The sequence below is a fragment of the Stylophora pistillata genome, chromosome 1 (assembly GCF_964205215.1).
Source record: "Stylophora pistillata chromosome 1, jaStyPist1.2, whole genome shotgun sequence".
Taxonomy (NCBI): domain Eukaryota; kingdom Metazoa; phylum Cnidaria; class Anthozoa; order Scleractinia; family Pocilloporidae; genus Stylophora; species Stylophora pistillata.
Genome location: NC_142519.1, coordinates 26,170,784 through 26,190,163, shown reverse-complemented (window position 1 = coordinate 26,190,163; position 19,380 = coordinate 26,170,784). Strand labels below are relative to the sequence as shown.

The window sequence follows — 19,380 nt, the reverse complement described above, 5'->3', positions numbered from 1 at the left end:
AGTCCGCATTCGAAGGTTCTTTTCATTTTTATGTAACTCTGTTTTCACACATCTTGCTTCATCTCTCTTGAAGGTTGTGGTTACGGAGAGTTCGATTCATGATCCGATCAGAAACTCGAAAATACGCCTAGAGAATAAGCAGAAACTTTTATTCAGAATTTTTCCTGGAGTTGATGCAGATGATCGTGAGTTGACTTGAAGTCGCCTCGTGCTTGAGATGCCGGACATGGCATGATAACTAACGGACCTTTTAAGCAGGGTTTCTTATCAGTCCAGACCTACCTTTCCTTCATCCGCACACTTAGACAACACATGGCCGCGAGACAGGCTTTCAACAATTCAACGTCATTTCAATTAAGCTGGCTGAACAATTACTCTCAAGCCTTGTGTTCAGATCCTGGAGAACTTGATAACCTGAGAACCCTGGAGAACTTCCGTAAAAGATCCTTTTGAGGATTTAGAAAGATGCTATCATTTAACACATCTTGTGCTGCAAACAGCCGCAAAGTTTGAGCAGTGTGATTTCAAGGTTCCTTCCTCCATCAGTCTCGCTTCAAATTTATTTCACGTTGTTACGCAGTTTTGAAAAATAATTACGGGTGATTCTTGTAACTTCAAAACTCACCGCCTCCTGCCCCTCTTCTCCGCCATCCCCTTTTTTTTTTTTTTTTTTTTTTTAATTAATTTTATTGGCATTCTACTGAGTTACAAAAGTAATAAACGAGAAGTTACACGTACAAAAAATTGCCAAAAGGGAGTAACGAACGGGACGTGAGTACCCATGCAAGGAAACTCCCCTGCACGCATAACGGCATTTAAAGCAACATGTGATGTCTTTCAATACATAATTCAAATAATAGTGAGTGGGGACAGATGGAAAGCTTTCAGAGAAAAGGGATCTTTGTACAAGAAAAGGAGTCACAAATTATTTCAGCTAGAGTACTACAAACTGATTTTTTTATTCTTTAATGATCACTTTGCTAACTGCCAAAAATACAAGTAACAAGAAATGAAAAAATTTCTAACTGTCCACCGACACTGCTTGCGTATATACGGACAGACAGTTTGCAACTAGAAAGATTTATTATATCAGTTATGTACCGACAATGAGGCCATTTTAACAACTCGTGGCTGATCCCATTTCCGAAGAGCAAAGGAAGCATGAGTTAAACCCATGTTCCCCATCTGTTTCTGAGAGGTTTTATAAATTCATACAGTTTGTTGAGATGTTACATTCAAAGTGACCCAGTCAGTTATTTCTCAGGTCACTTTCTCGAACAACCTTTACAAAGATGACATTTGCAGCAAAAGCATTGCCAGTCAATATTATTTAAATATCGTCCCAGAACGTCCTCAATTAGAGTCGTTTTTGTCGAAAAAAGCAATAAGAACGAGCTTTTGTGATAATTATGGAGGCAAACTGAAAGCGCAATATTTCACGGGTTGAGCCAGGTGCGCTATACAAGATTTTTCATTCGGATATTTTCACATGACATCTTATGTACGTACTTAAATTTATTTACACCTTTGAGAATAAATAATTATCGATATCCCTCATAAAAATGTATCAGTAGCCTCATTCATTGAATTATGTCGGTCGAATCGAAAATTTTAATTTTCTAGTTTAAAAACTAGATGGCTGGTGAGCATTTTACTGTCATGTTGTATTGGTTAACTAAGAACTGATGTAACCAGAAACTAGTTTGATTCCAGAGACCTATGATTTAAAAGCAATCTAGATCTGTTTCATCCAAAAACTGCGTGGCGTAAACTATCACCTGTGGAGTGGCTTCTAAGTTTCAGGGAAACATTTGTGCTAAGTTGGAGTGCAAGTGTCTTCGCTTCAACGAAAAGGCTAACAAAAAAAAGGTCAGCTTTACAAAATTCACTGCGGTGGTTTCTCTTCCAGTTTTGAAATTCTAGTCGGCAATCTATGAAGTGTATAACCCACTCTATTGACTCTGTCCCTTGCACGTCGGCTCACCACCCCTGCCACGATGAAAGACATTATGATTTTGAAAATTTGAGTTAATATTGAGATAGTTTTCGGACCCCTGACTTCTTGCGACTGCAAACCAAAGAAATAGCAATCAAGTTCAATAAATTTAATGCCGTGATTTTCAGGAAGCTGTAGGGAATCGAGTTACGCGCAAGCAAATAATTAATATCAATTACAGATGGTGGCCAAATGCGATTACTGTTTCATATACCAGGGCCATGTTGAAAGAGAGGCTTTAAACAGTTTCTTGCCACGTAACTTCCGTTTTCCTCATCCTAGTATTGCTAAGCGCTGATTTAAAAATTTTCGGCTGCGTCATCGGCTATCTTTAATTAGAAATAAGTATTTCACTCTCGATGAAGGAAAGCTGGGGCATTTTCTTCGCAATTAAAGTCACTACACTCATTTTTTCAATGGCCTTCGCACGCTATAAACCAGCCAAAAGGGTGCAAAGCTTCAAGCAAGACAGTATAACTTGCTTCAGTATCACTAGCCTTGTACGATTTGGGTCTTTTAAAATAGAAAAAAAGCATTCATTTAAGAATGGACACAAAGAGACAGATAAAGAAAAGTGTCTTTACCTTTCCTGAGTAGACCATCAACCCGGTCACTTGCAGTTTTCAGAAACATGCTAAGTTTTGGTCTCCAAATAATTTGTAAGAAGTTGCTAAAATAAAAAAAAAAAAACAGGTAGATAAACAAACAACCAAAAAAGATTCCTGCTCGTCATAAGCCAAAGTATGGCCCATGTGCAGAATGATTTATGAAACTCCTCTGCTAGTTCGAGAACTGTCGATAAAACTGTCGGGGGAATGTTGTTTTCCTCGATTTACTTTGGAGCCAAAATGTAATATGATTCACTCCTTTGCCTGTTTGATTTTCTTAGAGAGGTCTACTATAAACTATCATTCGAATGACAAGATGACCGCAAGAAGCAGTTTCAATGACCATGTTGCATCAAAAAATTTTCGAGAAATCTATTTCGCGCAAAGTCGTTTTTGTGTTTCGCGGGAACACATTCAGTTTAGAATTCGAAACGATTGAAATTTTTGTAAGGAATTCATTTTTTGTGATTTTTTGTTCAAGTGGCAGAATATTACCCAAGAGGGAACTTAATGTTTGAAACTTTCAGAGTTTTATACATAGGAGATCCATGACTCGGTGGAGGATATTTCGGTTGAGCTGAAATCCGAAGTGGGCGAATGGTAACTTTTTTCATTTGTGGAGTTTTTCATTCGACTGAAGGTGTTTATAAATCATTGCGGCGTTTGATTTTGCCGGACTTTTCTTTTTTTCGTGGGAAGTTATTTTTATACCGATGAAGGACAATCTGGAAAATCTGTAAACACCAAGATCCACAAGGCACAATGATTTCTAAAATTCATCTGTGGACTTCTAAATAGAAAGAAAAAGTTTAAAACAATGAGTTGACCAAGCAACCTTGGCCTTTAGCGGTCTTGGATCTATCGCGTCTCAAGCATGTCTATTGTCTCGTCTAGAACAAGCAAACACAAATGATAACTTTGTGGCGAGAAATATCACGCTAATGATCCTAAAGAAACGATTTCAGATTATTGTTTATTTATTTATCGCGAGCAAAAAGTTCTGAATCATTGGCGCGTGTGAAGTGAGCCACAAACACGTGTTGGTTCGTCGCTTGAACAATATAATGTACAATTATCGCTTTCCTGGTAAAAGTAACAAGTTGTTTGTTGAAGTTGAAGCTGAAGTTATGACTGTTTAACCTTTACTGATGGTCAATTCATCAAAATGCACCCAGATGATTTGCAAAATAAGTTCCGCTTTTCTTCGGGTAATGTCTTCAACTGAGCAGAGAACTACTCCAATTGTGTTTATTGTTCGAGTTATCATGTCATGTTGAAGTCGCCACTGTTGTTTTAATTTCTTCTAATCTAGAAATCGTACAGCCGGACAAAGATTTCAGGCACCAGCCAAAGGGAACACGAATGCTTTGTTTCTCTTTCAGGTCAATGAAAATACGTATCATACGAACGAGATACCGCGCCATGTCGCGTCCTTTATTATGGCAATTTTTAACAGTCTAATTACACCCTCTTGAGTTGAAAGGAGTTATTTTGAGAGGCCTCACAGCGAAATGTTAGGTCTAGCTTATTTTTTGAAGCAACACTCACTCCACAAAGAATTTTCGAGTTAGCTACAGATACGAAATAGATAAGCATAAAGCCTCGCCAGTGAAGTGTGTTTTTCTGGCCACACGTTGGTTTTCGTCTTACTGAGTATAGAACAAAGAGGCCTGCTGGTGTTTTTTTTTTCATATATCGTTCTTTTTAAAATTTCTTCAAACTAGACGCGATGACTGGCCGGCCGGGCGACTCGAGGTTGGCATTTTTTTTCATGACAAAGAAGTGGTTCTCGACCAAACCAAGGCGGGACTGCAAATGAGTGGTGACATCCCGTTTTTTGCGATTTGAGTATTTATCCTGTCAATGGAAACACTTGCCACTGAAATGACAAATTAACTTGTAATTGACTTTATACTGAAGAGGCGGTTATTGTGTAAATGCTAATTAGGCGGCCAGGCGTATGTATCAATTGTTTATTCCCGCTCGTTTCCGCATTAAAAGACGTGTGAAATGACGAAATACCTTTCACAAACAGCTATATATTGCGGTGCAAAACAACTTCTTGTTTATTCTGAGTCACTGCCCTTCCCAGTGAGAAGCTATTGGCATCCTAAGTTCATTAAGAACGAATATCCTCAGAGATTGCCTACCCAGCATTCTGTCCAACTTGAATCGAAGACAGAGAGACAGCGCAGATCAAGAGAAATCTAAACCTCAGGAAAATATAACTTCTGGTAAGGGATTCAAGTAAAACAAATCATGAGGCTGTTGTTTCGGGCTGTTTCTTTTAAAAGCACTCGTTGTTTTTCGAAGGAAAGTTTTGCATGCGATACCTAATCTCAGTAAGAAATTGATGTAAAGGCTTCGTTTGAGGATCGTAGAAGCCTTAAGCAAAAAAAAACAAAACAAAAAGGATCGGAAAAATTGGAAAAATTTGTACGTAAATGAACGGTCCACTTTGGAGCTAAATATCTTCGCTGAGAAGTTTACGCAAAACACATCCTTTAAGATACAAAGATTTTTTATTAATCAAATTAACGATGTTCCACAGAAAGAAAAACTGCCAAGGATGAGTAACGAACAAGCTGTCATTGTGAGAAATTCACAGTCACTCAGCCTACAGGGAGAGAGTTTCTCGTCAGCGAGAAGGACAAGCGATCACCAGGCCCCTATTGGATCTGTGATAACCATCAGTGGAGAGCCAAATACATCGTAAGTTTAGTGTGAAATTCTCTTTTGATTCCTTCATGTAGCCGTTAGTCGGAATAAAATCTTAAGTTTTATTTACTGAAAATGAAGCAAAAATCTGGTCACATTGTTCATGAGGGTCTCATTGAGGTCAACCGTTTGCCGCCGTAAAACAGCAAAACTAATTTATCTATTAGGGTAAAAATGGACAAATTTTGATCGTTAATCCTGAAAAAATTAATTGTGAACATTTTTCTTTTAATGGCAACGAAAAGAAAATAACTGTTAGCCGTGAAGGCCAAAATTTTAACCATCAGCCGTACGTGGGACGACGAACTTGGTACCTCTTAAGTTTTCCACATTATTACGTGCGACAAACAGCTCTTGTTGCAATAGCGTTATCATTTTTATCACTGTTGCTGTTGTTTTACTCTCAATCTTCAAGGATTGGTTTGGACTGACAATGGTCAACAAAAAAAATATATAAAATAAAGTAGTAGGAAAGAAACAGAAACGCGCTTTAAGTACCACATGTCTGTTACTGGCTAATTGTTGTGCGCGACAGAAAAATTAAAATGAAAGCCCACCTGATCTCCTCTGGCTTTTCGTATCCGATTCTTGTGCTGTAACTTCATTCAGCATTGCCCTGCTCGAATGAAGTTTACTCCCGAGTCTACCTGGTTCCTATTGTAGTCGGAAAATTGTACCGAGATTTATCGGTATTAGAATTTTAAAAATCCCTTGACGCGAGAACTGAACGTCACTAATAAGTACAATTTACTTAAAATCAATCTCAGTAGTTATCTGATTAACGCCTCCAAGCAAATTAAGTTGCATGATGGTCTACGATTTTGATTTGCATACGTTCCTGTTTTGTTGTTGTTGTTTAGACTGTGGTTTTTCAGATGCTAAAATGAAAGTTTTTCTGGGTTCAGTAAAAAATTATTTCTGGAAATTTTCATGCTTCTCTCAACTACTACCATTTAGACTACGCGTAGTTCCTGCTTTTTGGCTAAGTCCGACGTGTAAGTCCAAAAATAAAAAAAAATCAGTGAAAAAAGAAAAGATGAAAATTAGAAAGAAAAAACGTAAAGCAATAAAACTGTGTTGGGCTTGCGGCCTGGAGCGGAGAAGGTTATGTATGACTGTGTGCTTGAAAGCAAATCTGGAGTAAATCTTTAAATGTCCACAAGGCGAAGTAAGAAGTGATTGCTTATTTGCTATGAGCGTAGCTGCAAATGACGGTGGCAGTGCATATTTGATATAATAAACCATTTACAAAACGTCACTGAACTAAGCTTAAGAAATATTTTCCAAAGGAATTTGGCAGGCATGTATTTATGGGGAAATTGTTAATTGAGTGTCGAAGGTCATCAATCTGGCTATATGATCATAATGGTACACAGAGTGCATTTTGTTTAAGCGTCGTACTGAACCAAACCCAAAGTTATCATGGTGGCCAAACATAAGTAAGGAAAATATCACGGGGAGTCAATGAGAACACGAATTTTACAAGTAGCCGACGAGAACTCGAATTCAAATAAGTGAAAGAGCCTGAGGGGCGGGAAAAGCAAGTGATCAAGCTGCGTCGGTTTTTGTCTTGCACCTGATTGGTTGAGAAAAAAGCAATAATTTTCATCTCTTACTTGGTGTAGAAGACACCAAGATGTAAAGCAATCGAGACTGAGGAAAAACTATGAATACCATAGGTTATTGAGGCGGTGTTCTATTACGACGTGTTCTGTGTCTTATGTACCAAGAAGGAGCCAAATTTATTACACCTGTCACTGGCCGAAGTCAACTACCTCGCTGAAATTATTTTTGCTTCATTCTTTTTTAGTTTATCCCTCATGCATCATCGCGCTGGAATTGAGAGATCTGCGTTCCATTCTTTTCATCATTTCCCTCCAGGCTTTATCCCTTTCAATCACGGACCCGCCTTGTTCCCTCCCAGTTCCCTGACCTCCCCATACCTGCCTGGACCTCCACACGCTGGCATCCCTGCTTTCGGACCAGCACCAGTACTGTGCGGCGGAAGTGTTCCATTTCCACGATCATACCAGCCCTATATGCACAAGTTCTTAAATCCGGGTGTTATTGGTTCTTCGAGAGTGTCTCCCAGAGAGCACTCCAGTGATGATGGCCCAACGAAATGCCCCGTATGCGGGAAATTGTATGCGCGATTGTCTACCTTGAGACTGCATCTGCGCACCCATAGTGGAGAGAAGCCATACCAGTGTTTGGTTTGTTTGAAGTCCTTCTCTCAAGCCGCCAATCTAACAGCTCATTTCCGCATTCATTCTGGTGAAAAACCATTCAAGTGTCACATCTGCAACCGTCAGTTCTCCCAGTCTTCGTCTGTAACTACGCACATGCGCACTCACAATGGTGAACGACCCTATCAATGCCGTGTGTGCACTAAGGCGTTCGCGGACAGCTCTACGCTCACTAAACATATGCGCACTCACACCGGTGAGAAACCTTACCAGTGCGATGTTTGTTACCAAAGGTTTTCCCAATCGGGGAACCTTAATCGCCACAAGCGAATCCACAATGACATGTGAAAAACAGTGAATAACCTTAAGACAAAATTTATTGTAATATCGATGTATAACCCACCCATTTTATTTCGCGCGATTTTACTGGCTACTTTACGCCACGCTGTGCAACATCATCGGACAGTTATCACGCAAAAACTCCCGTAGTTTTGTGCATATGTTAAAATCATGGTAGCTATTATGTCTATATGATTGTAAAAAATAATATAATGAGTCAGTCAGATGTTTTGAACAAATATATTGTAAACCTATTTGAAATACAAGAGAGATTAATAAACCAGAAATATGGCGCAAGCAGTTTTGTTATCCATGATACTGAATGATTCATTTTAGATTAGTTACAGTGAGCTTTTCTTGTTTTTTTCTTATTCTGAATAAAAGCCAAAACATAAAAAAGATACATCATAGGACTCAGGGTGAACTTCAGAACACTTCACAGAATAATACAGAACAATATTTCGCGTTGACTTCCTTTATTGAGGTTGGTACTTCCCTATATACAGGGGTGTAGCCAGGATTTTTCAAAGGGGGGGTCACAGAGGCTACTCACCATTTACACCGCTGCTCTCCCGCGTGTATCAGCGGGCTCAGTCGTATTATCGCGGCATGAAGGCCCATATCAATGGCTTTTACGGCCAAGATATTGTTATGGCGTTTTCGCCACCTGAATATTGTTGTTTTTTTGCTCTAAAGAAGACCGACCAAGGGGGAGTCACGGGCACCCCAGGACCCCCCTGGCTACGCCCTTGATATAAGCTTTGTAAGAATGTGCCTTCATAGAGGAATGATAGGAAAATAACAGCAGTCAGACTTTATCATTCGATCTAAATCTTTGGGTGATTTCTACCAGTTTCCAACTTCGGCATTGATGCCGAGCGTCCCGGAATGGGCTCGAAGGTAATAGATTCTGTGACGTGGAGTCTTCTTTTCTGAACAAGATACCAAATAAGAGATTAATTACCACGACTGGCAGTAATGTCGCAATCTAATTAGCCAATTTACCATTGAAGGTAAGAGTACAGACAACGCTGCGCGCGTCAGCGTGTCACGCACCGAAATAATCGTTTTATCATTGACGTCGATATTGTGGTAAAAAACAAACCGACAGAGGGTTAGCGTGTTCTGTACTCTTATCGACAACGATATTCGTCATCGCAGTGGTCAAAATTCGATGTGGACTCACTCGGCGCCATCGTCAATAGTTAAAGGGATGGAGTAAGGTGAACATTAAGGTTGGGATTCTTCCGTATAAAAATCCTAACTTCGATCCACATGTCGCCAGATCATTCCGCTTTGGTAGAAGTGAGAAGGATAGGTTACGTGCTCTTTTTCGTTTTTGTTGTGATTCCGTTCATCGTCGAGATAAAATAAGATTATTGATGTTGATAATAATCTTTATTGAGGATATCAATTTCACCGTGAAGTGATTTACAAAAGATTCCTTAATGGAAAGCAGAAGAAAAAGATTGAAAGCTAATTATAAAAAAATAGTAATACGAAAAACGACCAAAAAAAATAATCATACATACAAACCAAGTCGACACGATACTGAGCCCGCAACCAAGGAATTATGAGGACAGTGGCTCATACAGAAAATTCTAAAGCTGCACGTCATGTATTTGTAAGTTTAGTGTAACTAATTGTTTAAAGATGGAGGTTTGTGTGTCCGGTTGTGTGTTCTCATCGCTGGTCTACGAAATAGAGAATAGCACAGGAGATGTTGTGAGTGCAGTATTGTCGATTGTTGAAATTACTTTGATTTGCAGTTTATGTTTTTTAATCCTGTCTTGTTAGGAGGGGCTCCTATTAGGCCAAATTACGAGCCGCATCACCAACACAATCACAGATTCACAATCCGAAAACTTGACACACGAGCGAGTTGCAAGTAAGTTCCGCATTTGTGTGCATGATCTCCCATCATTCTCCTCCAGGGCAATTGTTGGTTTCAATAACTCTTTCAATGTGTTTCCAATTACAGCGATTCAAGGGTTTGTTCCTTTTGGCAAAGTTCATAGGTAAGTGTAGTAAGTTTGCGATCAGGAATTTAGCGGAAGTGATTGATGATTGATCAAAGTTGGTAATTTTGTAATTATGCGAATATTATGCTCTTAATAACACGGCTACACGTGCCACATCGATTTGCTAACTTTTACGGTATTAGGTAGTTTAATAACAAGCAAAGACGTCTCATCGCTTGGAACGTAACACAACAAAGCGAAAATATGAAAATATCAGATCCTGAAATAACTGACGTTGTAACGTTGGTACTTGCTTGATAAAGAAAGAGTTTCTAAAACTGACGTTTCGAGCGTAAGCCCCACAGGGCTAAAGCTCGTAAGGTCACCTTCAGAAACTCTTTGCTGTGGTAAATTTAAATTATCAATTTAATTGATCAATCCAAATATTTTGTATTACCCCCCACTGACGCAGCACCTACAGTTCATTTAGAAAGTTAGCCCTTCATTGATTAGGAAAGAGTATGGCCTTTTAGAAAGAACCAAATGATCACGACTAAATTGAATGATTAAAACTTATGCTTGCCCACTCCAGGCCCCAGAAGGTTACTAATGTTAAGAAAAAGTATAGAAAGATTGATGGAAGCCCTAACATCCACCTAGGTGTTATTATAAGTAGTTGAAATTGGTTTGGAATTAACTGTATTTGAAAGAAAATATGTCTTAAGAAAATATGAGTTTTTCTATCTGCTATTTCTCAAAAAAATAGATAAACTCAGGATTACCAACCAAGTAACTGCCTTGTTGCATGACTGAAAAATGTGCTGATCTGAAAAAAAATATAAAAAAAAGCTGGAGTTATACCCATGGTCCCTCAATTCAAGGGTACTTAGATGTTACAAATTCATTTTTCAATTTTTTTTAACCATGGCCCTATAATGATTGATGATATTTATAATAATTTAATTTTTTTTCCAAACAGTTTTTACACTAATGTTGGGCACATAATAGAGGATGCCATATCTGAAGAACTTAATGATAATGAAAAGAGTGAAGTAAGTATGATTCAATAATTATTTTATGGGTTAACTTTTTTTTATTAAAAACTGGATCATTGGATAATGCAATTCAAGACTTTTTATTGGCTTAGCCATTATGGTATATGAGCCAAGATACCATAATCTACAAATATGGTAAGTGTACGCGTCAGCTTGAAATTAAAAAAGAGCTAAAAAATTTAAGATTTGGTAAGATTTGTCTAATATCTCGGAGGCGTTTTTAATAAAACAATTATTCCACTCGCCCTTGTTGGATATGAGATGATTATAGCCAACGAGGCGTAAAGCGCCTCATTGGCTATCCGTCATCTTATATCCAACGCGGGCTCGTGGAATAATTGTTAATTATTATTAACCCATTACGCCCTAGTAGCTGTTAATTCTCTATATTCTTCTCTATACATTTCCTTGGGTACTGACGAGGAGAATTTGTTTAACAATCAAGCATCAGCTCTCATGATATTAATGAGAAATTTCACTCAGAGATCTTTTCAGTCCTTCTCCTTACTGTCTGCCAAACATTGCTTATAATTTTTGTTCTGAGAATCAAGTGTTGGATCAAATGGCAATCCCCTCTTTGATATATTTTTTTAATTCTCATTACTTGCCTTCTTGATTTTGTATTAACATTGTTAGGAGAAAGCATGTCTTAGTCATGGGAGTTGGAAGGTGAAAGCTGTAATTAATCACACTGATACATTGTGTTGTTATTTGCCATTGCAGAAAGTCATCGGTTGGTTTTCATTTCGACGTAATACTCAAGGCCAAGTGTCCATGAGGGAAAGATATATCCATCACAATCTTATTGCAAAGTTCAGCTATACCCCTTCCAAAGGTGTGGATAAAATACTCTATTCTTAGTGTTAATTTTCAGTCTTTGAAATATTCACAAACTCATTCTCACCAAATTGTACAAGAAATCATGTTGTTACTTGTTAATAATTTAAATAAAAAAAGCATCACAGAAAGTCAAGACAGACAAACTTTTGATAGGGCAAGTGTGCTATTTGTAATTTGCACTTTAACTGCAACTTTGTGCTCATGTTACAACTTTGCCTTCATGTTACATGTAAAATGCACTTGTGTTCAGCCAATCAGATGTGCATAATTTTTTCATGTATGTTAGTAACTTTGAAATCATTTAAATCAGAAAGTTAGTATTTTAAGCTGCAAGAAATACATGATTATTCTTTATTGTAAATATTATCAAGGAATGATGGTAATGGGAACATTTTTCCTTCTTTAAGAATTCCTTTTAGCAATCTTTACATCGCACATGTCCAGGGATCTTTCCTCACACAAATTTGAGTACTGCTTTTGTCGTTCTGCTGACAGAGAAGGGTATGCCTGAATTATATTACTTGTAAATTTGCATATTTTGGTTAGTTAATTCCAACAGAAGTTATTTTAAAACTTGGGAAATTATATATTAATCAATGATATGAAAAAAACAGGTTGTTGGTACTGACTCCCAGGTATCCAACATTCTATAACTGTATTGAACTGTATACAGAGGTGGGATACACATGTGTATAGCTTGTTTTGTTTACAAGGCTAAATTTTTATTGAGAAACAAATCAAAGTTTCTCTTGGCAGGTCTTTGTACATACAAAACTTTTGCTTTATACGGTGCCAGCATTTTTACTGGTGCCACGAACACAAAACTGACCAATCCAATTACACTCAACAAGCAATGAATGATATCTAATTTTTTTTCATCTTTGCTTTCTGTCATTCTGAGCACTTACCAGCACAATTTAATGTAGTCACTGAATAGTGCTGTGGTGGTTTCCTACTTTGTACTTAGTTCATTTTATCTGTGTAACATTAGTGACAGTCCTACCATACGATGTATTCAAAGGGAACTGTAGTCACTTAGCAACAAATGAGCACTTTAAATATTTTGACGCACCACACAACTAACATTGAATAGATTTGCATTAGCAATTTTGTGGCTTCAAAGTAAGACAAGTTGCAGAGAAGGTGCTCAGTTTGGCATCCCTTGAAAAACTTGTTTTCATGTCTGTTGCCTCAGCTGTTTTCACAATAAGGGGTGGGGATTTGTTTCTTTTTAAGTAACACTTACTGCAGAAATACAAGGCAGTTTCTTACAGATTTAACTTGTGCTGTGACAAAATTAAAGAGAAGAAAAACTACAACTAGACCTTTAATGCTGACCCTTTTTGGTTTGTGCAAATAACTGTTGTTTGTACCAAATTTCTTGGTGATTTTGAGATGAGATGGAAGTTTATGGCTTCCTTTTTTTTCATTTTGTTTGTGGACCTCTTTCCCAATGTTCTAGTCACACTCTTCCCTACAGGGTTTTTGAACCAGTTCAAGTACAGATATTAAACCTTGGAGATACATCACATTCTGAGTATAGACTTAACTGTCACTCTGCACAAGCTACATCTAGTCTTTTTCATGAAGTGATCGACTCTTACAGGTAACGTACAGAGATTAATTGTATAGTACATTATCCAGAATGTTGCTAACTAAATAATTACAATAATTTGTAGCTTGTGGATCCTTTTTTGTGGTTTTTCAGATAGCCCTTGATCTGCAAAATAGGTTTTTTCAGAAAAAACATTCAGGACAGCTTATTAAAAGGCTAGAAAAATGTTTTATCCTATATCTGATAGTTAGACCATTGCTGTAGAGGTGAACTAGGTAAAATTTGTAAGGAAATACTGAAATTACACTAAAAAAAAGGGTGACCAGCCTTGCATGATCAATACTGCAGGCTTTTTAAATTACAATTTTACACTAACTGTATGTTATATCCAATGATTGTTTGCCAGGTGAATTGTACTCAACGACTCTTCTATCATTTTTGTAGGAGTCAGATAAATTAAGTTTATTTGTGGATGGTTAATGATAAAGTGGTTTGATACTGTTTGTAAGACTTGATCTGTTATTCCCTACAGGAATGAGTTTGTTGATGACAAAGGATGTATACAACAGTCCTCCAACATGCACGGCATGTACATTACCATGATGAAAAGGCTACAGGTGTGGTTAAAAGTGTCTTGTACATTACATTTATTTAATGATTTAGTTTCCCTTTACAGGAGAGGTAAAGAGGGATTGCTAAGCAGGGATCCCTATATTCTTTTGTAAAGGACCAATCAAACCTTTTGAAGTACATGATATCTGTAGCACAAAATGCTCACGCAAATCTTCATTCCATCAGAATAACTCTAATGTATTTGCCAAAAGTCCCAAAAAGCAGTGAAGACTAGGTCAAGGTGATGGTTTTTGTATTCTGATACATCCTTGTTTACAATTCAAATATAGAAAACTGATCACGTGACATTGTGTACAAGAAAACCTAACCAGAAAGATCTAAAAATAACTCTTGCTGAGACAGTGATTAACTTTTGTAAAACCCATAATTATTGATTTTATCGAAAACACTGCACTCTCCATTAGGTTGATTTTTTTGTTACTAAAAGATGTTCATCAACATGGAAATGAGCTGAAGAGGGTTGTTATTATGTGGGTTGTAGGTTTCTGCAACTTATATACCTTGTTTTCTTCCCCCTGAGACTCAGAATCTTCAGTCCGTGAAAACAAATTTTTGCCCTCTTACAGCTCTACTTATCATTTTGCTGTTATTTGTTGGTAAAATATGTTTTACCATGTGTCATTGTTGAGTACAAATGGACAAAAATTATCTGTAAAATTAATTTGATAACAGATTTAAAATATTGTTAACTTAGCAATGAACTAACGTAGCCACAGTTACTAAGATATTGCAAAGAATCTTAATGAGAAAATGTGGTAAAGCTTTTCAGGTTAATGAAATCTGATTATGGATTGAAGCATAATATTATGGTTATGAGAAGGTTTAGCCTATGGGGTTGGTATTTGGATCTGTTTTGGGTAAGTTTAAGTAGGGTGCTAGAAATAGCTTGGATTTGAATCCTTGTTTGAGAAATTTTAGAGGTTTGTTTGACTACAGATGGTTTCTGTAAGCTCAAAATATCATATCCTGCTGTCTTAAATGTCTCTAAAATAAACACACTGTGCTCAGGTGAGAGTCCTAATATCTTAACCCCATTGGGCAGCAAATACCTGTACACTGGATGAAGTACCTACCTTTAAACTGAGTATTTTTGAGGAGTCCCTGCTGGAATTGCTCTGAACAGTATATAAACATACTTGTCTATTTGATTGTCATGAGGTAAGCAGTTTATTTTGCCTCCCAAGGATTTAGTTGAAGTTGTAAAAGTTAGTGAAACCACTGTGTCTTCATTGAATGAGGAAATAGAAAATAGAAGACAGGAACTGGAAGCATGTCGTATGGAACTTTCTAGGAAAAATGGTAACTAACACATCACTGTTTCTTTTTACTGCCATTCGATTAAGGGAGGAGAAACTTACAGAAACTGTAAGTCTATTGCTAAGGAAATCAAAGTTTGCAAAGTTTGTTTGATTCCATTAAAAGTTTTAATATTGCCATAATATCAGTAATCTCGGCAATCTTGTAAAACAGCATATTAATAGTTTTTATCCAATTTAATATTGTAGATAGATAGCTATTGTTTTTACTGAAGATTTTTACAGAGTTTAAATAAAGATACTAACAAAGTAACTAACTAACGGAATACTCAATCTTAACTATTTCCACTCAAGTCATACAGATGTTAATTTGAGGCAACTCTACTTTTCATTGTAACAGCGTCCAATGAAGTGGATGAAAAACGGCCTCTCCAGCCTAATTCTCTTTTAAGTGAATCCAAGCAGGAGAAAGAAGAAGCAAAAATAACTTTTGAAACACATGGGTCAGATTTGCCTGGTGATGATAACAATACTAAAGGTTCTGTTGTCACTAGTGATAATGAATTGGGAGAGAAAAACGACCAAGGAATTTCTGAGGAAAGTACAGATGCCGCTTCAGAAGAAGCACCAAAGGCGGACTCTCCCAGTTTGAACAGAAGGCGGAAACAAAAAACCCCTGCTAGAGTTGTTGTTCGTTATGTTAAGCCAGTAGTGGCTAACGATGATGATGTCACAGATGATGAGACACAGCCATATTCAATTGAGGATAAAATTACAGGAAGTGGACAAGACTATGAAGAAAAACTTTCTCAGAATCTTGCAATGGAGACATCATCACCAGTTTTCTGATAGTAGAGAAGCTATTTTAAAGATTCTTATGTTATATTAAAAGTTTTGACACGTTAACATCTTGCAACACATCTCCCAGTCAAAGTTTAGAAAAGTTGTAAAGAATTAGGCCTTTGTTAACATTATTATTCTGAAGTCACTGAGAGATTGCTACAAACTGTATTCTTATGATGTCCTTAAAGTTCACTTAGGTTTCAAAATAAGCTATATTTACAAGGCAAAAAGTAAAGAGTTTTAACTTTTTAAATATACTTTTACCTTGGAAACAGCTAGTTTTTTTCTATATTCTTGAGTTATGGTACAAAGGTAAAACTTGCTTACTCCTGGTTGGATGTGTTTCTAGAAACTTTTTCTTTCATCAAAAATTGTGTTTAAGAAATTCAAGTCTGCAGTGTTGTTGCAGATTAATAGCTATTATCAACAACAATGCGGTCAAATGTGGCATTTCAGACTTGGTAAAACTAGTACACTAAAAACAAGCTTTTTTTTTTTTTTTTTTTTAAACTGATCAATCAGAAAATGATGGGGAACCTGATTGTGAATAAATTGATGACATTCATGTATGTTAGAACATGCATAATATACAAAGAATAGATGTTTTGCATGCAAGATTGAACCACTCACCCGGAATGAAAGCACATCTACTTCATTGGCTCTTTTACCATGTTGAAATAGGTTTCATTGTGGTTCCCCAAGGAACTTTGTTTTATATTGATAGTAAGCCCATAATAGGAACAAGTTGGTAGTGCGGTGCAAGATTGACTTCAAAGTTAAAAATAGTAGAACTATGTCATCTTGATGTTTGCTGTTTCTTTTGATTGGTGGGCTTTTGTCCAATTAGTTAAACTTATAAGCATCATTGTAGTCAAAACCTTTGCTCAGCAAACCCCAGCTGAAGGAGTAGCAAGTAGTCGGTCTACATAGTTAGGTAAGGAACTCAAGTCTCATAATTATACAGTCTTATTTTTGTACTTCTCTGTCAAAGTAAATTTGAATGAGACACTTAATGCTAACTGTGGGTTCAACTATCACACCAGTGCTAGCATTACAGGTCTGAGGTTACATTACTCTCATTGTTAACTTTACACATTTTTACACGAGAAAGACCATCAAAGTCCTGGTTTTATTTAAGGCTCTAAGGATTCACACCTCCAAGAAGAAAATAATTTCACCTGTGATCTGTTTATTAAACCTAAATAGTGAATCAAATGAAAATTAAAATCTGAAACATTTCACTAAACCTGTTTATCTTGTTCTAAGAGCACTGAAGTGTGGTAATTGAAAGTTGCAAAATTCCAAACAGGATAAACAGTTTCTATTCATAACCTGGCTATTGTTTTGATAACATTCCTTATTTTGTATTAGTCATTTTTTGGCAGAGTTTCATTCAATAATTGACATAGCTTTCCAGAGAGCAGCTCAGTTTAAACAGTCATAATACATGAGTAACCTTAATTTAACTTTTGAAGAAATGGTTACCGTATAATATTATTAACATGGCTGATATCCACGTCATAACAATGCAATTCTTCAGCTTTTGCAAATAAGAGATTGTTTAATATTAAAACTTGTATAATGAACTGTTGGTCTTTTTATAAATACAGATTTACTACTTATGGAGGAAAGACATTTTAAATTTTGCATGTTTTATGTAGTGAATACAGACTGGTCACACATTCTCTGTATATTGCAACACTAGAACAAAGCTGAATATATTATCTATTAAAAATGAATTGAAAAACAGTAGTTTGGCAGAACTTATTTATTCTACCCAGAGCATTTATACCATGCTCTCTTTTTCTCTCTCTTCCTGATATACCTTTTTTACATTTTGTATGTAGACCTGTCTCCAGTTCAGCCTAGACATGATTGGGAATAATCATGATAATTTTTTGAAAAGCTTCATGATACTGTGTGTATGATGCACGATCCTCGCAGTAGAGAGGTGTGATGTTAAATGAAAGATGAGGTTGTTGGGTATTGCTTCTAATTAATCAATAGATTTGGAGGAAGCAAGGATAGTGCTGTTATTGAAGTCCTTGCCTTAATAAATAAATGAATAAATATATAAATTGAGGCTCCCCCTTAGGGGCTTTTTAGCCACAATGTAAACTAAGTGCTTAAAAATACCCCCTGGCAGGAGGCAGACCAGTGGGCTATTTATAGAGCGCAGCTGAGGAGTTGAACTAGGGGCAACCGAGAACAAATCCAGCGAGCGGCGGGGTGGACGATTTGAACCCTTGCTATGAATTTGCTTATCATCAATGGTGGACTTTGCTTCATGTGAAGATTTGTTGTTGGTTTTGGATAGCATTTCTTCTCTAAGTTCTCTGCTTTTCCTCTCAAAAACCGGTATTCCAATCCTGACAAGTGAATCCACCTATAAAGCTCTCTAGAGTTAAACCTTTCCACGTACATGGGGCAGACAAATGGGTACATTTTATTTGAAAAGAAAGGTTATTCCTCAGAGTGAATGAGAGTGTTGTCATTTCCCACTGAACTGCTTTGTTGTCAGACAGTGGGGTGTTAACTCTCCATGTTGCTTCTTATACATTGTATCTACTACATTGAGTTGTTGCTTATGATGCATATATCTTATTAACCAAGCACGAGGGCTGTACTGGGAGAATATTGGCCCGAGGTCTTGACAGTATGGACCAAGCACAGCGAGGTCCGTACAAAAAAGACCAAGGGCCGATATTCTTCAAGTACGGTCCTGAGCAAGCTTGGTTAATAAGAGATTTATTATACGACTGAAGTTCAAAGGGACACAAGTGCAGTATCATTCGGGATAGTGCCCGGTCCACTACTGAGAGAATATTGGCCAGCAATAGAGCATTTTGATTGGTTGACTTTAGTTATTGGCCCTCTGACTGCCCGAGTTGTGTAATAAATTTTATTATCACCCCTCAAAAGTTTATTTTGAGATCAGTCCTACGTGTTTAGGCAGACATGTATGAGACATGAGCCTTCATTTACCAACAAGATGTCCATTTATGAAGGTGCTTGTTGTCACTGATGTGTTAATAGAATGCCAGTTTGGTCTGTTGCAGTACTTTCAGGGACAAAATTGGATGTGTTTCATCATGTCTTCTTGATGGTTCAATCTGCCTTGTCAACAAATCTTGCTTTTATGTTTTATAACATTTTTGTTTCAAAAAAATCTTAAAAGAACAGAAATTTAATCATATTTTGAACTGATGTTTTTTGTTAAAATATATCAAATCCAAAACCACTTGAACTGTTCTCTTTGGAATGTGGACATAATGTCACAAGGTTGTTTAACATCAGTACACCTGTCCATTTGATAGAGTGGTTGGTAAAGTACAGGTTCTTAGGTTTAAGTCACAGATTCTAATGGTAAAATGTTCTCTTTAAAGAAAA

The 19,380-nt window shown here is 36.9% G+C and overlaps 2 protein-coding genes across 3 annotated transcripts; both read left to right on the top strand.

Moving 5' to 3' along the window:
- The first annotated feature begins 3,943 nt into the window (after positions 1 to 3,943).
- Positions 3,944 to 8,141, top strand: LOC148741845 (uncharacterized). Its single transcript, XM_088738232.1, has 2 exons — positions 3,944 to 5,316; positions 7,133 to 8,141. The coding sequence occupies exons 1-2, from the start codon at positions 5,174 to 5,176 to the stop codon at positions 7,854 to 7,856; spliced, it is 867 nt and encodes a 288-aa protein (XP_088594358.1). The 5' UTR covers positions 3,944 to 5,173; the 3' UTR covers positions 7,857 to 8,141.
- A 211-nt stretch (positions 8,142 to 8,352) lies between these two features.
- Positions 8,353 to 17,742, top strand: LOC111320648 (BRISC complex subunit Abraxas 2). 2 transcript variants are annotated; one of them, XM_088746892.1, is made up of 10 exons: positions 8,353 to 8,747; positions 9,645 to 9,735; positions 9,829 to 9,865; positions 10,788 to 10,860; positions 11,587 to 11,698; positions 12,111 to 12,204; positions 13,184 to 13,309; positions 13,791 to 13,875; positions 15,076 to 15,190; positions 15,548 to 17,742. In XM_088746892.1, exons 1-10 carry the CDS (start codon positions 8,736 to 8,738, stop codon positions 15,994 to 15,996), a joined length of 1,194 nt encoding a protein of 397 aa, XP_088603018.1. In that variant the 5' UTR covers positions 8,353 to 8,735; the 3' UTR covers positions 15,997 to 17,742. The 2 variants fall into 2 exon arrangements, with proteins under 2 accessions (XP_088603018.1, XP_022779039.1); XM_022923304.2 differs by lacking the exon at positions 8,353 to 8,747 and adding an exon at positions 9,478 to 9,572.
- Positions 17,743 to 19,380: the final 1,638 nt, after the last annotated feature.

What these genes read in the sequence shown, in the direction of transcription:
- LOC148741845 (XM_088738232.1), top strand. Translation starts at nt 5,174, where the DNA reads ATGAGTAACGAACAAGCTGTCATTGTGAGAAATTCACAGTCACTCAGC. An exon ending in AGTGGAGAGCCAAATACATC is followed by an intron (nt 5,317 to 7,132) that starts GTAAGTTTAGTG and finishes ATTCTTTTTTAG; the next exon opens with TTTATCCCTCATGCATCATC.
- LOC111320648 (XM_022923304.2), top strand. Translation starts at nt 9,501, where the DNA reads ATGGAGGTTTGTGTGTCCGGTTGTGTGTTCTCATCGCTGGTCTACGAA. An exon ending in GACACACGAGCGAGTTGCAA is followed by an intron (nt 9,736 to 9,828) that starts GTAAGTTCCGCA and finishes TTCCAATTACAG; the next exon opens with CGATTCAAGGGTTTGTTCCT. An exon ending in ATGATAATGAAAAGAGTGAA is followed by an intron (nt 10,861 to 11,586) that starts GTAAGTATGATT and finishes TTGCCATTGCAG; the next exon opens with AAAGTCATCGGTTGGTTTTC.